The 21695-nt window shown below is 40.4% G+C and overlaps 1 protein-coding gene across 9 annotated transcripts in view; it reads left to right on the top strand.

Annotated features, from left to right (window-relative positions):
• CNOT6 (CCR4-NOT transcription complex subunit 6) overlaps positions 1-21695 on the top strand; it is a 48090-nt gene that overhangs the window by 22685 nt on the left and 3710 nt on the right. For 7 of the 9 annotated variants that reach the window (XM_084839115.1, XM_084839113.1, XM_084839116.1 and 4 more), the window contains 10 exons: positions 3951-4064; positions 7546-7732; positions 11069-11154; positions 11648-11752; positions 11835-11903; positions 13431-13588; positions 15848-16002; positions 18201-18355; positions 19896-20126; positions 21242-21444. In XM_084839115.1, coding sequence (XP_084695241.1) covers positions 3953-4064; positions 7546-7732; positions 11069-11154; positions 11648-11752; positions 11835-11903; positions 13431-13588; positions 15848-16002; positions 18201-18355; positions 19896-20126; positions 21242-21444 — 1461 coding nt within the window. In that variant the 5' untranslated portion in view covers positions 3951-3952. Of the gene's footprint in view, positions 1-3950; positions 4065-5572; positions 5690-7545; positions 7733-11068; positions 11155-11647; positions 11753-11834; positions 11904-13430; positions 13589-15847; positions 16003-18200; positions 18356-19895; positions 20127-21241; positions 21445-21695 lie in introns of all 9 variants that reach the window. The other 2 variants (XM_084839120.1, XM_084839119.1) reach the window with 1 other exon arrangement.

Consider the following 21695-nt stretch of genomic DNA (forward strand, 5'->3'; position numbering starts at 1 on the left):
CCCCACTCTGCACTGCTCTTACGAGCGCTGAGTGTGGGAACAATCCGTGCCGCCTACAAGAGGGAGGGGGTGGGGAGGTGGCTCTCTAGGAACTGACCTCAAAGCATGGGCTCTGAGGTTGGTTCTCGGAAACTGACCAGTCTTGTGGCCATCTAGCCACTGTCTAGCAGCCATAGGATTGCGCCCTTAAGTAGTTGTAGGTGCAGCTGTTGTGTATTCCCAATCTGACAGTGCACAGCATATGTTCCTTTTCTAGATAAAAGGAGCATTTCACATTCAAAGGAAAACTTTTATTTATTTATTTATTTATTTATTAACTTTATTAATCGCCCATCTGACTGGTCACCCAGCCACTCTGGGCGATGTACAACCCACCATAAACAATTTAAAACAATAAAATTTTACCAAAATTTTTTTTTTTTAAAAAAAATACCCTAACCCACCCCAAATGCCTGCCTGAACAACCACGTTTTTAATGCACGACGGAAGCTCATTAAAGAGGGGGCATGACGGAGTTCCCTAGGGAGGGAGTTCCACAGAGTGGGGGCCACCACAGAGAAGGCCCTCTCCCTCGTCCCCACCAGTCTAGCTGTCCTGGCTGATGGGACAGAGAGAAGGCCATCTGAGGCTGATCTTGTTAAGCGGCCTGTCTGGTGTTGCTGGAGGCGCTCCTTAAGATAGGCTGAGGAAAAACTTTGAGGAAAACCTGTTTCTGCAGTGCATACGTAAGAACTGTAGCTCAGAAACTTATTTCTGCATCTCTACAAGAAAATATCCTTCCGTGAAGGTTGTAGTAAAATGTCTCTTGTAGAGATTTCCTGAACAAACATTTCTAAAATTTCTAAACCAGTTTTGGTAGCAAAACAAAACATTAATTCCAGTGAGCAGCCAGTGTTCAACCTACTTTTTAAATTGTTATTTTAATGTAAAAAGTTGTTCTGCATAATAAAATTAAGGATATATTGTCACATGGGAGCTCCTCAGACCATTTTTATGATGTATGAAACTGGTGGTGATGACCCTTGAATAATTATGCTATAATTATTATGCTATAATGTCATGAACCCTCCTACACATTTGACACTTTGATTAAAAGGGCAGTGTGATCGCTTAGATCCCAGTTACATCAAAGGAATTCCTACCATGGTGAAAACACGAATTCAACAACACATAGCTACTTTGTTGTAATAGCACTTGTCATTCACTATCTTTTTATTGTTCATAATGTGGCTTTACATGCCACATATGTGAGCAAATATGTGAGTAAGGTATTGGCCATCTGTAAGACCTCACAGGAATTAACACTGGACGTGATAATAGACCCCAGATCCCCTCCCAGTGTAGATCTACCTCTGTACTTATAAACAATCATTCCATACTTTAACACTAAATTTTGAGTCAATGTAAAACTTATCTAAAGAAAAAAATATAACTGGGATCTATTTGCCCTCCAATATCAGATTAGTAAAGTCCTTTTCCAAATGAAGGAGTGGTAAGGCACCTGTGCATGCATGCACGCTCTCTCTAATGAAAACTACTCAGCTGTGGTCCAACCAGAAAGCATGGTAAAGCAGCCTCAGGCAACAGGCTTTGGAAGCAGCAGGGTTGTTGTTGTTTTTGTTTTGGAATACACAAAAAACAGTTGTGCAAGTGTATTAAGAAAACTGCACATAGTGTACTTGCCCAACATCATTCTTGGCATTGCTTTTCACCCTGTTCCAGAAGAAACACATCAGTGGTTGGATAGTGGGTTGAGGAAGAGGAGTAAAGATGGATAGTGACTTCGCCCTGGGTGTAAAAGGTTAAAGCTGAGCCTGAAAACCATTTTGCAGTTTGACAAATCTTGCACTACTGTGGACTGTTTTAAGCTTAAAGGAAATAGCGTTACCTGTTCATCTTGTCAAGGCCATCCATACGGTTCATCTGTTGTGGTACTAGCTGGACTGTGCCTTTGCATGCGGCAGTAGTAAATTATACAAGAAAATTAATTGGAGCTCCAGCTGATATGATGATGTGACCAGCAGCTAAACATATTTATTTTATTATTTATTTATTGCATTTCTAATCTGCCCAATAACTAACGTTCTCTGGTGGATTACAAACAGTTAAAAGATTAAAATGCCATGAGCCTGTTGCTGGGTAGAGGAGAACAGAGGATGAATGCTTTGTTTAGCAAGCACTGGAGGGGAATTCCCACCTTCAGAAATTTGTTTTTACAGTTTGAGCTGCAGAATAATTAGAATTCTAATCCAGTGCTAAGCATTGCCAGCATACTTGGAGGGAAAGCCAAAGGGAGATAAAATAACATGAATAAACATGTGATTTCCAGAAATATGTTAACAACATTACAAAAGTAAGTTATAATTTCTCTTGTAAATTTTGTAAGTTAATTAAGAAAGTAGTACAAATGTCATTTTGATAGCCTTCAATTACTGCAGTAGATACCTGTTGCAACAAATATCAATGTTTTTACTGAAGGGGGGGTGGAGGGAGGAGGAGAAGAAACAAGCCAATGGCAAACAGTGAGAAAGAAGTCCTTTTAAGTTAGGGTGTACAACTGCTGACCCATCAAGCCAAACACAAATCACCAGCCGTATCCTCTGTGACCTGCCAGGTGCTTGACAGCTCCCTTGCTCTGTGTAGTCTTAAGCAGGCAGTGAAAATAGGAGGCTTATCAATATGGCTGGGAGGTTGTTTTTGGAAGAATCTTGATTTGTATCCAAAGCAATACTAGTACTCATGTAAATTACATTGCGCTAGCATGAACAACCTGTAGCACAACGCCAATAGCATTTGCTAGTGTGACAGGTTTCCTGAAAGATGTTGCTTATGCTACTGCAATGTAATTTTCATTAGTGCTGATGTCACATTGTATGTTGCCACGTGTATTCCGTTCCACTGGTGGATTAGACACTGTGTATAACATTGGTCAGATTCAGGCAGTCTTCAAGCCATGGTTTGGAGGATTGGGAATGAGTAGCAGTGAGCCTTGGGCTCGCATGCTCCCTCTTCTCCTTCCCCTACATGCTCACCATTGCTCATTCCTGACCCTCCAAAACATGAGTCTGAATGTGGTCATTCTGTATGTGCTTTCGATTTATATGAGAGCCAGTGTGGTGTAGTGGCTGGAGTGTTGGACTGGGAGCCGGGAGATCTGGGTTCTAGTCCCCACTCAGACATGGAAGCTCACTGGGTGACTTTGGGCCAGTCACAGATTCTCAGCACAACCCACCTCACGGGGTTGTTGTGAGGATAAAATGGAGGAAGAGGGGGACTATGTATGCTGCCTTGGGTTCCTTATGGAGGAAAAAAGGCGAGATAAAAATGCAATTAATTAATTAATAAGAATGGGTTTTGGAGCTACTCGTGTCAAGGCCATCTTCATTGCTTTTCTTCTGTGTTTATTTTTTTTAAAGCAAACTTAAGTGATTAATTTTTCTAAATTGTAAAATCTTAGAAGTTTGTATTATAAAACTGGCGTATGGAGACTCACTGTTTTGTGATACACAGAACATTTCTTTTGCTTATGTTGCAAGGAAATTTGGGGCAAAAGCAATGGAAAGGATCAGGGTAGTTGATGCAAAGGTCTCCTTGATATAATAGATTACTAGGATTTTATTGTATTGGGCAAAAAAAATTTATATAGAATTATTAAGGCAGAAAGATTCTGCATGATAGATTTTATTGTAACAAAAACTTTATATGGAAAGTTTATCTGGAAGTTATCAAGGTCAGTGACTAGTACAGTAAAATTGTTGATGACATCGTATGAATGAGACATGTTGGCATTTCACTTGTTTGGAAATGACTGTGATCGTTGCCTTGATCAAAGATTGATATGGTAAAACATTCTAGTATAAAATAAAGGAGGTGCTTCTCTGAAGAGTTTTGTCTTTAGAACAAAGGTTGGCTATGTTTCTTTGGACAACGTGTTCCATTATTTTTGACAGGAATGCCCAAAGAAAAGTACGATCCACCTGATCCACGGAGGATGTACACAATTATGTCCTCGGAGGAAGCAGCCAATGGGAAAAAATCACACTGGGCAGAGTTGGAAATAAGTGGTAAGAGAAGGAATATTGGAGCAGAGTGGCGAGAAATAGTTTGGGGTTTACTTTTGTTTTAAGTCTTGATTTTTATATTAAACTTAAAATAACCTGGTTTAACATTAATACAAATAAACGTGTTGGATTTAATTTCATTTTCTCAGCTAGATTGTTCACCCTGTTCTCACGTAATGACAAGCCGTTGATTTAGAAACCAATGGGTTATTGTGCATGAGCGATCATGCTTCCTGCAGCATGCCCACCTCTTCTGCTTTAGTGCACAACCCACAATCTGGTCCTTCATAGGTTGTGCAGTGTGATGTGCAAACCCCGACTGCTGGGTTGTTTAGGGGCTAAACAATCCAGCGGTTAATCCAATAACAAACCATGGATTAACTGCTGAGTTGTTTAGCCCCTAAAGAACCCAGTTGTCTGATTTCACATATCATGCTGCACAACCTACAAAGGAGCTGATTGTGGGTTGTGTGGTAAAGTGGAAGACCTGGGCATCTGCTGACAGTGTGTTTGCTTATGCACAACAACTCATCGGTTTTTAAACCGATGGCTTGTCATTAAGTGTGAATCCTGTCAATGTCAAACACTATGTGAAAGCCTACTATACTTTGTAAAAAAAAAAAAAAAGATGAATTGATGCCAAAAAATCTGACTTTTGAAGTGAAACATTATAAATATGACACAATTGGTCATGTATATTGTATTATTTTACAAAACTTTGGGTGTGATCCAGTCGCCTGTGAATGCACCACCCACATGTGGAGGATTCTCATAGGCTCAGTAAAAGTCCTGTTTTATTTCCTTTCCACCAACTTCATATACATAGGGGCTTCTGGAGTGAAAGGGAAATCAGTGAATGCCTCCAATATTCCCATCTGGCCCTACCTCTCATCTCAGAACGTGTGTGCTGGAACAAGAGTAAAAAAAGTAATTTGCACTGAGTCAAGGGGTAAGGGTGGATGGGGATATGAGAGGTCTGCCCAGATCTCCCTTTCACATGCTTGTGCACAAGCATGCCTATATGCATGCTTGTGCACAGGTACATAGGGGAAGGGGAAAACGAGACTCTGATAAGCCTATGGGAATCCTCTGCACATAGGTGCTGTGCCCACAATGAAGTGGATTGTGCCCTGTGAATTTTTAGACTATCAGCAAAAAAGCATCATATTTTCCATCTTATGGAGAGAGACTGTGCTGTCCAGCAACTCCTAGGTGGTACTTCCGGAAAGTTCTGGTCTTCAGCCTTAAATGTCCTCGCCTAGTGTCCTAGCAAGTGAGAACCAAACAAAATTCTTAATTTAATAAATACTCCCCTGTCTAAGAAAAAGACATGTGGGCTGCATGACTGAAGTCTTTGGATTGTGCTCCTGTATAAAAGCTCTATTTAGTTGCAGACTATTATATATTACTTGTTATAGCAACCAGTTCACATGCACTCTTGTTCAGGAAAGATGTGGATTGGAAAACCGGAATTGGATTTAAATTAGCCCGTTTGGTTTAAATTGATACAGCCTGTATGGTTGGTCACACTCCGGGAGAGAGCGGAGGACAGGAAGGCCTGGCGTGCTATGGTCCATGGGGTCACGAAGAGTCGGACACGACTTAACGACTGAACAACAACAACAATGGTTGGTTTGGGGCTTGAGAAGCATTTGAAATTAAAGAAAATACTGGCTTAGATAATGCGGGCTACTTAAATAACCAAGGTGAAAAGTGGTATTTCCACTTGGTCTCTTTTGCTACCTGGTACATTTCTGTAAATGCTTGGCACTTGGTGCATGTCTTTCCTAATGTATTCACAAGAACATAAGAGCCCTGCCAGATCAGACCAGTGGATCATCTAGTGGGCATCCACCTGTTTTTGGTAGGAGATGAAGCCTACAGTATGCCACCACTCCTTCCCCTCACCAGCCATTGATATACACAGGCATATTGCCTCTGAACCTGGAGTTCAGAGGCAATATGCTTTTGATAGATTTAGCCATTGATAAATCTATCCTCCATGAATTTGTCTAGTCCCCTTTTAAAAGTGTCTCGGCTGGTGAAATTCTTGTGGCAGTAAATTCCATAAACATGGAGAATACTTTCTTTTGTCTTTTCTGAACCTACTGCCAATCTGTGGGTCCTTCCCATAATAAGTATTGGATTGTTCCTATTTACATGCTTCTTGATAGTCAAAGAATTACAGAAGGTTGGTAAAGGAGAACTTCCCTTGGCAGAAGCCATGCTGAATTTGCTTGAGCAATTTGTTTGTTCTTGTATATGTTTAATTCTTCAAGGAGTAATAAAGCTTTCCACCAGTCCATATGGGATAGGCAATGGGCCTGTAATTTCCTGGTTTCCTTTTTTAAAATTATGGCATGCTGACGATCTTACCAGCCTAGTATGGAGATCAATTTTAGTGTCCAGTTTTGTTAGTAGGTCAATGATTTCATATTTGAATTCTTTTAAGAACTTTCAGGTCTATGCCATCCAGACCTGATGATTTCTTTAATGTTTAATTGGCTAATCTCTTGTCACTTCTTCAGCTGCCCTCACACACAAAGCACTTCAGGTATGAGTATCTGTCCAACATTTTCCACAGTAAGGAACGACACTGAGATTCTCGCCATTCCACCAGGTGTCCAGTATGCTGCTCCGTGTTCTCTTTTAGTATCATGCACTCCAGTTTCCCCTGGTTTGCTTTCACTGGTTCTAACATTAGTATTCAAAACCTAAATATTGATCCCTTCCCAAGTGTCCTGTTTTTATACAGATTCTCTTATAACTCCTTGGCCTCTTTTAGATGGCTCTCATTTCTTTCTTCATGATCATTTCTAACTTCTACCTTATTACTGGTTTGATGACCTGGAACAGTTATACCATCATCCATAAGGGATGAGTCATACTGAACCAGCTGTTCCCAGCACCTGTTGGCTTTCCCTCAGAAATCAGTTTGGAAGCTGCTGTGCAGTCTTTAGTTTAAACACCAGACATTTACCGCTTATCTTGAAGTTCTGATTTGGAATATATAAATAATGCCTGTTGAAGTACTGTGCTTTGGAAATTGGGCTATTAGCAGAATACAAATCTGTAAAACTCCTAGGAAGCAGGCTGCCCATGCATCCAAATATTTGACGCTGTCACCAAATGAATTTGACATATTTATTGAACTCAGTGCAAGGATTATGCCTACAAAAATGAGATGCCTGGGAAAAAAAGATTTTGGACCACATTCTCCTTGAATTCCCATAGCATTACCCAAAACTAAAAATGTGAAAGATTAAAGTGTTGGGAGTATAAAGTAGTTCAGTTCAAATATGTTTTTAAGATGCATAATCAAGGGCAAACTAGTTTTCATTGTACAACTTTAATGGACAGGAATCTGACACTGGAAGCGAAGGAGATTGTTGTAGAAATTGTCTTGCCTTTTTGCTTCTATTGCAAAGTACATATACAAGTGTGGGATTAGATATAAAATGCCTGTGTTCCTGTTGTCTTCCAGGGAAAGTAAGAAGCCTAAGTTCATCCTTGTGGTCACTGACCCACTTGACAGCTTTGCATCTCAGTGACAATTCCTTATCCCGTATTCCTTCAGACATTGCCAAGCTTCACAATCTGGTATATTTGGACCTGTCATCTAATAAAATCCGCAGTTTGCCAGCAGAGCTCGGAAACATGGTGTCACTCAGGTAAGCAGCTTGATTATTTCATCTGTGAGTCCAGTGTGAAGCTAGTTCAGATTTCTGCATCTTTTATATTGTGATATAGCAAGAATCTAGCCTTTGTCAGCTTCTGCTAATTTGGAACAAAGCTCTATTAAGTTGATTGGTTTTCCAGTTTGCATTGTAATCTTTTGGACTTTTGGTGCATAAGGAAATTCTCGTTGCCCATATTCTACACTCTGAATCAGAGTTCTTCCAGATTGCAGACTATTAGGTATGCACAGGATCTTCCACATGAGCACAAGGATTATTTTGCCTCCCCCACCCACCCATTTTTTTTGTTGTCATCCTGAAGGTGGACTGCAATACGTTAATGGCCACTCCTGAATGTGTCTCGACTTTCAGGCGTGTCCTGTCCAGCTCTGTAGGTGACAGCTTTTCAAAGAAGGGAAACTAGAGGTTGCATGGCCTTTTGGCGATTGAGTGTGAACTTGGGTATTTGGTGCTGTTTAAAGTTCCACATAAAGTTATCCTAAAAGATGTTATTGTTCTTCATGGTGGTGAACAGTTCCTAGCTTTATTCTTTATTTATTTATTACATTTATATTGTGCCTGTTTTCCTCCTTAAGGAACCCAAGGCAGCATATATAATCCTCCTCTCCTCTATTTTATTTATTTATTTGATTGATTGATTGATTGATTAGCCGCCCATCTGGCTGGCTACCCAGCCACTCTATTTTATCCTCACAACAACCACCCTGTGAGGTAGGTTGGGCTGAGAGTCTGTGACTGGCCCAAAGTCACCCAGTGCACTTCTGTGGCCGTGTGGAGACTAGAACCTGGCTCTCCCGACTCCCAGTCCAGCACTATCGCCACTACACCACACTGGCTCCTAATGCTATTAAAAGTGTTAAATTTACTAAATATCAAATTTAGCATCCTCTGGTGTCTCTTCATGAAGTGTGTGACATTTTTCCATGAAAATGAGGATGGAAACACTACGGTATTTGTGAAGTCTGTTCATCACTACAAATTTAATAGTTCTGTCACCTGTTGGATCATTGGTAATACCCATGGTAAGGCTTGAACAGTAACTTTTAAAGTGTAGAAGTCTAAACCATTATAAAAGCAGGACCAGTGTTGGAATTCAGTGCTACAAATGAAAGAAGTGGTTTCACTTTGGTCAAAATAGGAATATCTAGAGAAACTGCATGACTCTTAAATATTGTTTTTCTGTGTGTGTTATCATTACGATACTTGCTTCAAAGTTGCTACTAGCAGCTTTCTGTGGTACACATCCTTTATTCATTTCAGAGTTACCATGTTGTTCTATCATGCATGCCTCTGATATTTAAAGAAAAGGTGCCCATGTATTGCTAATTTGCATCAGGGCTGTCTCTGGTGGTCTGCCAGCAACCTCCACTAGCTAAAATATTGAAAATGCAAAGTGAGATGGTCTTGCTCTGCCTTGCTCCATCCCCCCTTGTGTCCCGCCAACTATTCCTACACTTACCCCGTGGGGAGTGGGGGAGGAAGATAAAATTATAACAGAGTGGGGAGAAGTGGGGATTGAGCTTGGAGAAACTGCATTGCAGGATGCACTTCTACAGAAACCCATCCAAATGCTCAATAATTGCAAACTTACTTAATTTTTCACTTTAAACCAATATGTGAACTGAAACACTTATTGTTCAAAATTCACACTTCTTTGAATTTTGTTATGCAGTTCTATAATTAAACTAATACAAAATGCATATATTAGGGGAGAATGCACACAAATATATATGTCTGAAAATAACATTAAAATGCATTATATTAGGAAAATTGCAAAAGTGTATATTAAGTGAAATTATGTACAAAAATGCATGTATTAGGAGAAACACACAAATTTGTGTATAGATTTTTATAAAACACACACATCAAACCTCAAAGTCTGCATGAATTGAACTTAAGATTGGGAAAATTCTCAATGTTTGGAACAAACTGAACCTATAACTGAAAAAATAAGAAACTGAGAGAAACCAAATTTGACAGATTCGTCTGTCCCTAATTACAACCCTCTCTTCAGGACAATATATATGTAACTGATGTGACTGGTATAAGTAGTTGAAAATTTTACCAAAACTGGGCTGTTCTAAGAAAATCTTGTCTGAGCCAGAAAATCTGTTTTAAAATACTATGGCTTGGCTTGTTTAGAATAAATAATAAAATGAAAAATAATACAATTATTGTCCATTGCCACAACTAAATTAGGGCGCAATCCTATGGCTGCTAGACAGCATCTAGACAGCCATTGGATTTTTCGGTTTCTGAGAACTGAGCTCGAAGCCTGCACTCCGAGCTTGGTTCCCAGAAATCCAACTCGCCTCCCCCACCACCTTGTAGGAGGCATGGTTCGTCCCAGGCGCCACACTTGGAAGAGCAGTGTGGAGCAGCCCAAAAGGGGGCATTCCTGGGGGCGGGAAGGGGACTGCAGAAGCACCAGTACGATGCTTCCTATGCGCCACCCAGCCTCAGTTAGACAGCCGAAATCAGACATCTAGCCACAAATCTCCTCCATGCTCCGCCCGCCATGCATTGGATAGTCAGCCGCTTCTGAGTTTGGATGCCGCCGACTATCCCCTTAGGATTGCGCCCTTAGTTTAAAAAATTGTTTTCAGTGTGTAGTTTCTTGATACTTCCAACAGTCCTCGTATTGCTGGCACTGAGTTGGATCCAAGATTGTAGTTCTGCCAGTGGAACAGATACCACTGATGGAATGGGAATTCCCCACTATTTCCTTCCCCCTGCGCACACTGTGAAGATCTGGTGGAGTGCTTAGGGGGCTGCAAAGAGGAGGAGAGAACGGTGGAGCTACAATCTCAGATCCAACCTTACGCATTGAAACTACTGTTAGTACATTTCAAAATAAAGTAATTCCTTGATGTTTTCCCATAAAACTTCTTTCAGTTTACCTGTAAACAGTGAACTGAGCAATGAACAAAAAAAAAGTGGTAAAGAGCCCAGCAGTTTACTTATATCTTAATGTAAGGTGATTGGCTACTGTTTAAATACTTAGTCTGTTAACTCCTTATGGCATTCATTAGTAATCCTGACTATAGGAATTGTTGCTCCATTGTTTTTTCTTCATTAATAGTTTAACAAGATTATGTTTAGAAGACTTGCTAGCCAGGCCTTTTTAATTCATCATGTTTAATATTCTCTTAAAATTCTACAAGATTGCTAATCCTTACTGTTCAGTCTTCCATTGCTTTCAAAGTGCCTTTTAGTACAGTTTCTCTTTTGTAGTTAAATTATTAGTTAGTTTAAAATAATTAACTATGTATATTTTACTACTTTTATCTTCATTTGACTTGCTAATAGGGAACTCCATTTAAATAACAACCTGTTACGAGTTCTACCATTTGAGCTGGGAAAACTATTTCAGTTACAGACGCTGGGTTTGAAAGGTATGAACTTTATTTATTGTTTCTTGCCCTTTGTCTGCCTTTTTCATTTGCTGTCATTCCACAGCAACCATCACTTTCAAGCTGATATCTAACAAATAAAACTACTACCTGGAATTGACATACTAAGAACTAAACACTTTGAAATTGGGTTCTTCACCAATTTCTCCAGACTGCATTCCTTTTTGAAAAACATTTCCCCCCTCTTTATGAGATGTTGAGCTAGCTCTACTGTTTTTCATGTCTGAATAAGCCTCAAGTCTTTATTATATTATTGACTTGCATTACTTTTCTCCCCCCACCCCTGCACTGCCTCCATCCCAAACAAATCTAGTTTGGTGATGGTTTTATGAAATGAAAGCCTCAGGTTTTCAATAATAATTTTACTTCTGATGTTCTGAACTGAGCTTCCCATACTAGCGTTAAAAACAAAAACACCTTAAATCCATGTTGTTCTTGAGGTCTCACCTTTCCCCCCCTCCCAACACTTTTACAGGAAACCCACTTACACAGGATATTCTGAATCTCTATCAGGAACCAGATGGAACAAGAAGGCTACTGAATTACTTGCTTGATAACCTGGCAGGTACTGCAAAAAGAAGTAAGTAGTGACTTTCTAGTACATGCGTTTGTGCCCTTCAGAATAAATATCATCTCATATTTATTTTTGTCTTCTTTAATAGTTTCAACAGAACAGCCACCTCCTAGATCTTGGATTATGTTGCAAGAGCCAGATCGAACGAGACCAACAGGTAGAACTCAAGTAATCTGTGCTTTCTCTTCTCAGACTAGTGAACTTTCCGGTTACTTTGTTTGAACAACTTCTTTTAAATTCCTGTCTTTCTTATAGGAACTAGTGTAGACATTCTAGAGATAAAACTGTGGATAGAAAAATGTGATGTGTAAACCTTTTATCCTTTAAAAAATATAATGCATTACTTTATAGATGCTGTCAAAACTTGTTTGAAAAATCTGTTTATGTGGCGGAAAAATACTTATTTTTTAAAGACGCCCCGTATGTGCATATTCACTGGATTGCTTTGAAAATCCTTGAAATTATCTTAAAATAAATGCTGTGCGGTATTACAATAGGAAATATTATTTTCAGTAATAGCACCCATGGGGGCAAATCCTTAAATCATGTGTGAGTGTTAAAGTACATCAGAATGGGAAGTGTGGCCTCAAACCAGATAAACTCATTTCCTTATTCAATAGCTCATGTTCACTCAGAAGTAAGTCCTGCTGATTTCAATGGGGCTTACTTCCAGGTATGAAACAAACACTCAGTTGATTTAGATTTGGCTTGAAATTCGGTAAGAGCTCCTAAGTAATTTAAAGGTTATCCTTGCCTTGGAAAAGTTCTTTAAGTTCTTAATATAAGTTGGCTTTAGGTTGGCTGTTGACCTTGTAGGGGGAATTTCTGGACTTCATTCCAAAGCAGAGTGTACCAACACCTTAACTTGCATGCTATGCCATCTTGGCAAACAATAGAAATTAAAACCTAGTATATATTTATATTAAATCATTTATACCCCACCCTTCTAGTGTAAAAGAAGCACTTGGGTAGCTTACAACATTTAATTAGAACATTTAAAAATAAGTTTCATAAAAACAATAAAAGACAATCAACCTAGGAAATGGGGTGAGCAGTTAAAATTAAAACGTAAAAACATTGACAACAAGCCATTGTGGGTTAATTAATGGGCCAGTTCACACATCACAATAAGCCACTGTGGGTTAGTTAACCCTCGGGGCCACCGTGGCATGTGCCAGTTGCCATTTTGAATATGCAAACCTCAGCCAGTGGTTGCTGTGGCTTGTCGTGTCATGCGAACCCTGGTGGTAGGTGTTATGCAAGGGTTAAACAACCCTCGCCCAACCCATGGTCTGTTCTAGGGTTATGCAAGGGCTGTTTAATCCTTACACAACCCCTGATGCCTAGGTTTGCACGCTATGGCAAGCCATGGCAGCCGTTAGCCAGGGTTTGGATATTCAAAATGGCAGCTGGCACGTGCCAAGCGCCCCAAGGGTGAATTAACTCACTGTCGTTTGTGACGTGTGAACTGGCCTGTTATTTGACACCCATAGCTGTGTGTCTATTTTCTGTAAAGAAACATAACTATGGTGCTCTTTAGGGTCAGCTTTTCAATTATATATTGGAGTTTAAGTAGATCAAGCCAAAAATGGATCCACTTATTGAAAGGAGAAATAACGGATGTTGTCATATTTTGTTTAAATGAGACCACTTCTGTGTGTGAGTAAAGTTCTTTGTTCTGCAGCTCTGTTTTCCGTCATGTGTTACAATGTCCTCTGTGATAAATATGCTACTCGGCAGCTATATGGCTACTGCCCATCATGGGCATTGAACTGGGAATACAGGAAAAAGGCTATTATGCAGGAAATCTTAAGCTGTAATGCTGACATCATAAGTCTTCAGGTGAGAAATGATTTTGTCCCTTTTTGTTTATGTATTTGTCTTTTTTTTAAAGTTTAAACCTAAGCAATTTCTGTCAGTGTATAAGTAATTGTTCACTATGTGACACGTATAGTATGCTCTTATGGACTTCCGGTATATCTAAAATGAGCCATCAGCTTCTGCTGTAAGAACTGTTTGGATGTAATTGCAGTAATACCATCAGATGAGTAGAGAAATAGTAAAGGGTGACTTTGAAACTCAAATGTTTGTTGTCTTCTACTCCCACCTCCCATAGCAAGAGGCACATGAGAATCATTTCCTGATTTACCATTCTTGTGTAGGGATTCGTTTGCTCTCCCATCTGTTAGAAAGATGGGCTGTGTGGCTGCAGATGATGTTCCTAACTAGCAAATGCAGTAAAAAGTGTGGCAGAGCTTCTCTGCTGGGGATTACATAGGCCTTGAAGCAGAAAACAGGAATTCGGGTCAGCCCTGCTGGCCAATGCACACTTCACCAAGCCAGGGAAAATCTATTTTGTTTGTTGTAGTCAATGCTATAGGCTGTCCTATCTCAAGAACTTAAGGTGGGCCTCAGAAGATGAAAATTATAAATAAAATATACGATTTGATTTTTGTATTTGATTTGTATTTAAAATGGGTCAAAGTGCTGCCCAAGTTCCCTGCCCTTCCGTCCATTGTCATTTTCTCCCTTCCATTCTTGCTTAAAATATGCAGTTTCTTGACTTGATTTTTTTTCTTTCTGGGTTGGACACCATGCAAACTGGTCTAGTGTGTATTATCTGATGACCTAAGTGAGGTGCTCTGTTGCCAAAATTCTGGCAATAAAAATAGTGGGTACCCTATTTATTTGCAGTGTCTGCTTGCCCTCTGTTTCTCTGAGGAAACTGTGTATTGGTGCTTCCACATTTGTGGATAGCGTTTGTACTCACTATGGGCTCTTCAAACCTTGAAGATTACTTCTTGTGGATGCCTTATATTTTTGCTCCTGGTTCTTAAGAATTCTTAAAACTACACATCGTGGTCATTGAAAAAATGGGCGCAGTGGCCAGCACTGAAGAACTGTAGGACTGTCATTGCAGTTCTTAATGTGCTCTTACAGATTACTGGGGTTCACTTATAATTTTGCTCATGATGGTGATTTTGTTGAAATAGGTTCAGTGACCAGTCAGCAGCAGTCCACTTTGATCTTGTGTGAGTTCTGTGGACTACAGATCTAATTGCTGTTTGGCAGGGATTGAATAGAACTAGGATTTGTCATGTGAACATGTTTTGATTTTGTTCTATGATTATTCCCAACTATCCTGTGCATTAGCTCCTTTTTATACTATAAATGTCTGACTGTTCTAATGTTGTATTTTGTATTTCACTGAAATGCTTATTCCGTTTTTGTCTATGGTGTGTTTCCCCTTGTGATGTTCTAGACTATTTGAGTTAGTCACTATTGAAGTTGGTTTAGTAGCCTTTACTTGTCAAATTTAGATGGGGGTGGGGAACTACCCTGCAGATCAGCTTGTACTGTTCTGTATGACTGAATGACTTGCTTCTTCAGCCACATGGAGCTACATGCTCCACTTCAGCCCTGCTCTGTGCTTGTAAGCCACTTCACAGCAATTCAGTGTGGTGACTGTTCAGTATATTGTCTCCCACTCTTCTTTAGAAAGTTTAGAGCAGCTTACATGAGCTACCAGTGACCTTCCATCTAGGTGCTAGTTGGCTCCACACCTATTTAGTTTGAACAAAGCTGCAGCATCAGGTAATACCAGACCATTTTCTAGGCCTTCTCATTTGGGCAGGGCTGGGTTTTTTTTTCCAGAACTTACACATGGAAGCAAGGTGTGCTGGAGACGGGCTCCTGCTACTTCACTGTCTCCATTCTTGGAGATTGTCTTCCACCCAGTTTTCAGGGATCCCTCTCTTCTGCCTCAGCCCAGATTGTGGAGGGGGGGGGGCTGCCAGATCAGATCGGGACAGGGAAGTCTGCTTCTGCCAGCCCCATTATGCACACCTTTGTCTGGATCCAACCCACATAATTCTTAACCATGCTTCCATTCTTATTATCTCACCCCACACCATCTCTGTTGCTGTCTTTTCTCCTTGTGGACATTACTGTCACACTTTCTCAGAGAACCTAATTCAAAGCCGGGCTTTATAACAATATTTTGGGAGAGCCTGATCTTGATCAGAGATTTAATTTCATTTTCTTTCAAAGTTGCATTGTATATCTGGTACACAGCTAATTGTATGCTTTCTTACATTTTAGGAGGTTGAAACTGAGCAGTACTACAGTTTCTTCTTAGCAGAATTGAAAGAACGTGGGTACAATGGATTCTTTAGTCCGAAATCTAGAGCTAGGACAATGTCTGAACAAGAAAGAAAGCATGTTGATGGTTGTGCAATATTTTTCAAGACAGAAAAGTAAGCAAAAAGTTGTGACTACACTTAATTAAATCACATAGCAGCATCAGGTTTTTTTCCCCACAATAAAAATCTGAGGCATTCCTATAATCTTGTCTTTAGTCACTTTGTATTTTCTTGTTGCAAAAAGGATTATGTCAGTGATCTGGGAATCTAGTAATATCCCAATTATTTATGACTGGATAGCTTGGGTAGTGAAATAGTTCACTAATGAAATATGAGGAAATGTCATTTATGAATTCTCATAATAGTCTGGAGTTTCTGGGGGGATGTGAAATGGCAAGTATGGAATTTTTCATAGCGATTGAAATGTATAGATATTTGAGATTTTTATATACTGATTAAAGATGTATAAGTCTAACTCTTATACCTTTTGATAACATATATACTAAAACTTTAATGAAATGAACATTTTTCTGGAGATCGCTTGTAGACGTTGCCCATTACAAGAGCTGGTGAGGCATAGTGGCTAAAAGACTGAGCTAAGAATCTGGATGTCCCTGATTTGAATCTCTGTGCCGTGAACTCACTGGGTGGCTTAGGCATGCCTCTCTCTCAGCCTCAGCCCTCCCCCCATCCTGAACCTGCAATATAGTGACTTGCCTTATAGGGTGTCAGGGTGGACACTGAGCCCATAGAATCCCAGAGTAGTTCTGATTCGGAGGAAGAGCAGTCGCTCCTGGGAGAGGAGCGCGCCCCTTTTTCCCAGGGCCCGCAGCTGGCAGAGATTCCTCCCACCCACATTCCTAGATTAGAAAGCAGTCCAGGGACTGGTTGGATGCGTGGCGCAGACGCAGAGAGCGGCGCCAAATGGAGAGCGCGGAAAGGAGGCGTAGCGCCCAGTTGGCGCTCAAAGAACGGTTGCGCCCAGAGGATCCAAGGGAAAAGGGGAGGGATTCTCCCTAGTCCTTATATTCAGGGGTCTGCCAGTAATTGCCTTTCAGACGGGGACCAGCTGTTCCAACTTGGGGCATAGGGATGCTGCTGCTCAGATCTAGTTGCTACCTGTAGAGTTGTTAAGTTGTAAAAGAAGAATAAAGCTTTGAAAAGAATCCCTTTGTCTGCGTCTGGACTTGGCTACTGGATTAGACTGAGAGAGCCCTCCAAGGAGCCCTTGACGTAGGGCTTTTGCAAGAATTACAACTAGATACTGCATGTGAAATGCTTTGAACATTTAAAAGTGCTACATCCATGTTAAGTACTATTATCATTTTTAGGGAGTCTAACTCTAATGGTGAAATGCAACATTGGTCTAGGCCATGAGATATACAGGCCCTGGTTTAAATCTCACCTTGGCTGTGAATGTACTAGAAGGCGTTAAGCCAGTGAATGTCTTTTAGGATTGACTCTCCCCATGTGCAACATGGAAGCAACACTGGTGGACTAAGATAATGTGTGTCAGGCACTCTGAAAACTCTGAAGCACCATACAAATAATTAGTCCAGCATTTACTAAAACCAAGTATTTTTAATTTAAAACACTGAAATATGCAGGTGGTTGTCAAGTAAATAATTATAGGACGGTTACTGTATTTGCAAAGTGATGGGGCGGTATCCAGTGCTGGCAGTGTGCCAGGGCAAATCATGTTGCGCTAGCAGGAATGGCCACTAATGAAATGGGAAGCCAGCACTTAATAGTGTGGCTCTGGAAACTAGCGCCAATTAGCGCTCCCGGAATGGGACAACTCAGTGGAGCTCCCTTCTGCAAACTCCACTGACGTGTCCTGTTCCAGAAGTGTTAGTTTGGGCTAGTTTCCAGTTATGCCATCAAGAGCTTGCTGTCATTGGCCACAAGCTTGAGGTGTTTTGCAGCGGTTGTATGTTTAGCATATTTCTGAAAATTGGCACAATTTCTGTAATGAAAAAGTCCTGTAGATTGAAGGTAAATACAGACAGTCATTTATCATGTTGTAACTTATCTCCATAACAACACATGATAAGTTTGTTATCTGTTTCATCTTACCAAATGGTAGGAATTTTACCATTCTTTCTTGCCTGATCAGAAATCCAGCTTAAGTAGCAGCTGTGTGTGCCCTGTGGTAAGCTATCACTTGGTGACAGTGAGAAATTACAATTATATTATTTCTGTATTTCTAAAATGCTAATAGATATTGTGATACTGCTCTAAAACAGATTATTTTCCATTTTATTAAAATGAGATTTACATAAAGTGTCATATATACTCTTTGTTTTTCAAAGGTTCACCTTGGTTCAAAAGCATACTGTTGAATTCAATCAACTGGCTATGGCAAACTCAGAAGGGTCTGAAGCAATGCTGAACAGAGTAATGACAAAAGATAATATTGGCGTTGCTGTGTTGTTAGAGCTTCGAAAGGAATTAATAGAAATGTCATGTAAGTAATCAATAATCTAGTTTCGGATTGGATTCTACTGCCATCTTGTGTGTATGCATGCACTCTTTGCTGGCTTGGAAAGAAGATTTGAGAGTAGCTGCTCACAGTACACAGGAAGTAATTAGTAAAAAGGGTTAATAGCTATCCCGTGGTGCTTTTAAAGTGCTCTATGATCTGTGCTGAAAGAAATTTATGATCAAAAATCAACCTAAAGTTCTCATAGTTGTTCTAAAGGAGATATGGCCAGCTGGAGGTGATAAACAAGTCATTCCTCGCATGTCAGAACTGTCTAGCACTCAACACCAGTGGTGAAATGAACATCCCAAGGACGTGCAAGGAGTTGCTGAAACACAAATGCCTTTCTGCCTACCACGACCTCCTTCTATTCAGATTTTTTCATACCTTTGTTAGAGTGCATGTAGAGTGGCATCCTGCTCCAAAGTGGAAAAATAACTTCACACAGAATTTCATATATCCCGTTTTAAAGACAAGGTTAATAGGCTCAAACTAGAATGGGGAAACAGTGAAGATTCTAGAGGCGAGAGAAGGATTTATTTAGAATTCGCTAGTCTCTCTTTCTTAGTCATGTCTGTACCTTCCTCTTGCCCATGATTCTCATCTTCCTTTTCCTTCGACTGCTCTAGCGTTTGCACAATTCTGCAGTTAAGACGTTGTGCATGTCTTCGTATGGATGACTTGTCTCTGGTGCTGAATGAAGGTGTATCTTGTTCGTTAAGTAAACATGTCTACAGTTAACCACTGCAGGCAATGGCCCTGTTCAGCAGTTACTCGCATGAAGGGGCAGTACTAATGCAAAGAACCATGGGGCCACATACCTTGGACATATGGCTTCTCATGTGTTGAGGAATATATTCTGCAGCACAATGCCTTTTCTACCCATGGAGAGTCCCCACATGACCCAGAGCCCTGATCTTTTAATGTTGTTAATGCATGAATAGAACAGCCTCTCCACTGCAGATGCTACACTAGTACATGGGGAAGCTGGCCTGAGTCGTGTGATGATGGGGGAAGAGCTGATGGTGCAGCCCATTTTTACCCTTATCACCCCCTTCATGGCTGTTACAGCTGCACAGGGTGAACGTCTTTCCAGATTGCAGAATTTTTATGGTTTTCTTTGCCTTTATTGCTCTGTGGGAAAAATGCAGTGACTGAAGGGTACTGCAGTTAAAGTACATGTGTGTGTGTGTGTGTATGTCTGTGTGTGTGTGTATTCATGTTTGCTACAAAATGGTATGTGTTAGGACTAGTTTTAAAGACGCAGCTTATTTGCAGCCTGTCACTCTGGCTGTTTGTCATCATGTCAATAATGTAATAAAGCCAGTAGAGGGAGCACAGAGCCCCTTCTTGTTTTTAAATCATAAAATGGCTGACTGAGTTAAAAGAATCCTGGCCATGTGATGTTCAAGTTAATTATCACTGGCTGAACTGATTTCTCTATCTAGAAGTATTTTAAAAATGTTTTTACTAATGGGACCCATGCATTTCTGCCATCTGAGGTGCCTTTTATTTTCCATTTTAGCTGGCAAGGCCCATCCTGGAATGGACAAACAGCTAGTCCTTGTAGCAAATGCGCACATGCACTGGGACCCAGAGTATTCTGATGTGAAGCTGGTGCAGACCATGATGTTCCTTTCTGAAGTAAAGAACATAATTGACAAAGCCTCTCGGAGCCTCAAGCCCGGTGCTTCGGGAGAGCATGCCACAATTCCACTTGTACTGTGTGCAGATCTGAATTCTCTGCCAGATTCTGGTAAGCACAGCCATATTCAATTTAATTATTATAACTGCGATTCAAGACCTTTAAGTTAATGAACTTTTTTGTTTGCTGAATTTGCTGATACATTCTTGAAGAACTCCCTTCCCCTGGAGGTCAGGCAGGTGCCAGCACTGTATTGCTCCCAGCACCTCCTGAAAACAGTTCTGTTCCAGGAAGCATTTCTTAACTGACCAGCCACACTTTTTATTGGCATTCTGTTTTTAATAATTTTAATATGGTGTTTAAATCTTTTATCTTTTTTTACTATTGTACTTCTTGTGTTCGCCGCTCTGGAATCTGTTCTGGATGGGGACTGGTATACAAATGTTGTAAATACATACATACATACATACATACTATGATATAAGAGCATCAGGGATAAAACCAGACATTTAAGAAAATCAGGAGTGAATACCAAAGTGGTAATAAATTTCTGTTTGACTGTGGTAATACCAGGCAGGTGGAATTAATGAAATGTGTTAACCTTGTGATAGCGAAGAGACAGCCATGATCCAGGAAGTCCTCAGTTCAGTCTCACCATCTCATCAAGCCATTGTTTTCTTCGCCTCCGCATTTCATTTGTAGCATGGAGATAATAATACTGACCTACCTTAAAAGTTTGTTTTAAGGATTACTGATATATGTGAATTGTTTTGAACACTAAATAAATACATGAATGTTCAGTGGTGGTGTTCAGCTGGTTTATTGATCTGAGGATCACAGCTGTCTAGGGTGCTTCCAGGCAGAGGACTCTGAACCAAGCAGAAGGCATTGTGCAGCTGTTCTGTTTTTTTCTTAATGGAATTTCTGCAGTAAGGAAAAAGATGGAAGAAGCAGTTGGAAACACAGGAGGGTTACAAGTGGAAGATGTCATCTGGGCCCCCTGTAAATGTTCATGAATGAGGCAGGGCAATGGCATGGTACAAGCCTTGTCTGGAAGCACCCCTAGTCAGTCAATCAGTCTCTCTCTCTCTCTCTCTCTCTCTCTCTGTCTGTTTAAAACAGAGTATGACGGCCTCTTTGGGATACTCATGCTATTAAGATGGATGCAGTACTACTGTGATGAACAGCATGCTTACTATGGTGTATTTTTATTCTCTTCACCATAGGTGTGGTTGAATATTTGAGCACTGGTGGCGTGGAAACAAACCACAAAGATTTTAAGGAACTGAGATATAATGAAAGTCTCACTAACTTCAGTTGTAATGGGAAAAATGGAACCACCAATGGAAGGATTACTCATGGTTTCAAGTTGAAGAGTGCCTATGAGAATGGCCTAATGCCTTATACAAATTACACGTTTGATTTCAAGGTGAGAGTCTTTGTTAATTGAAACACGTTCCCACTGTACTATTACTGTTTTAAGGTTTATTTAGCATAGTGTGCAAGCCCTGCCCAGAAGCCTTATGAACTGCTTGGACAGAAATGGAAGGATAATGTAGGGTCATATAAATGTGAGGACAGAGTAGGACTAAGTCCCCCAAAGAAGTGGGGGACTTAACTGAAGCCCTTTGAAGAGAGGAAAACAGGTTTACAATTGGAGAGCAAGCTCTCCCAGGCATA

The sequence above is a fragment of the Heloderma suspectum genome, chromosome 2, assembly GCF_057233095.1.
Source record: "Heloderma suspectum isolate Gila_16-S chromosome 2, 16-S_ref, whole genome shotgun sequence".
NCBI lineage: Eukaryota > Metazoa > Chordata > Lepidosauria > Squamata > Helodermatidae > Heloderma > Heloderma suspectum.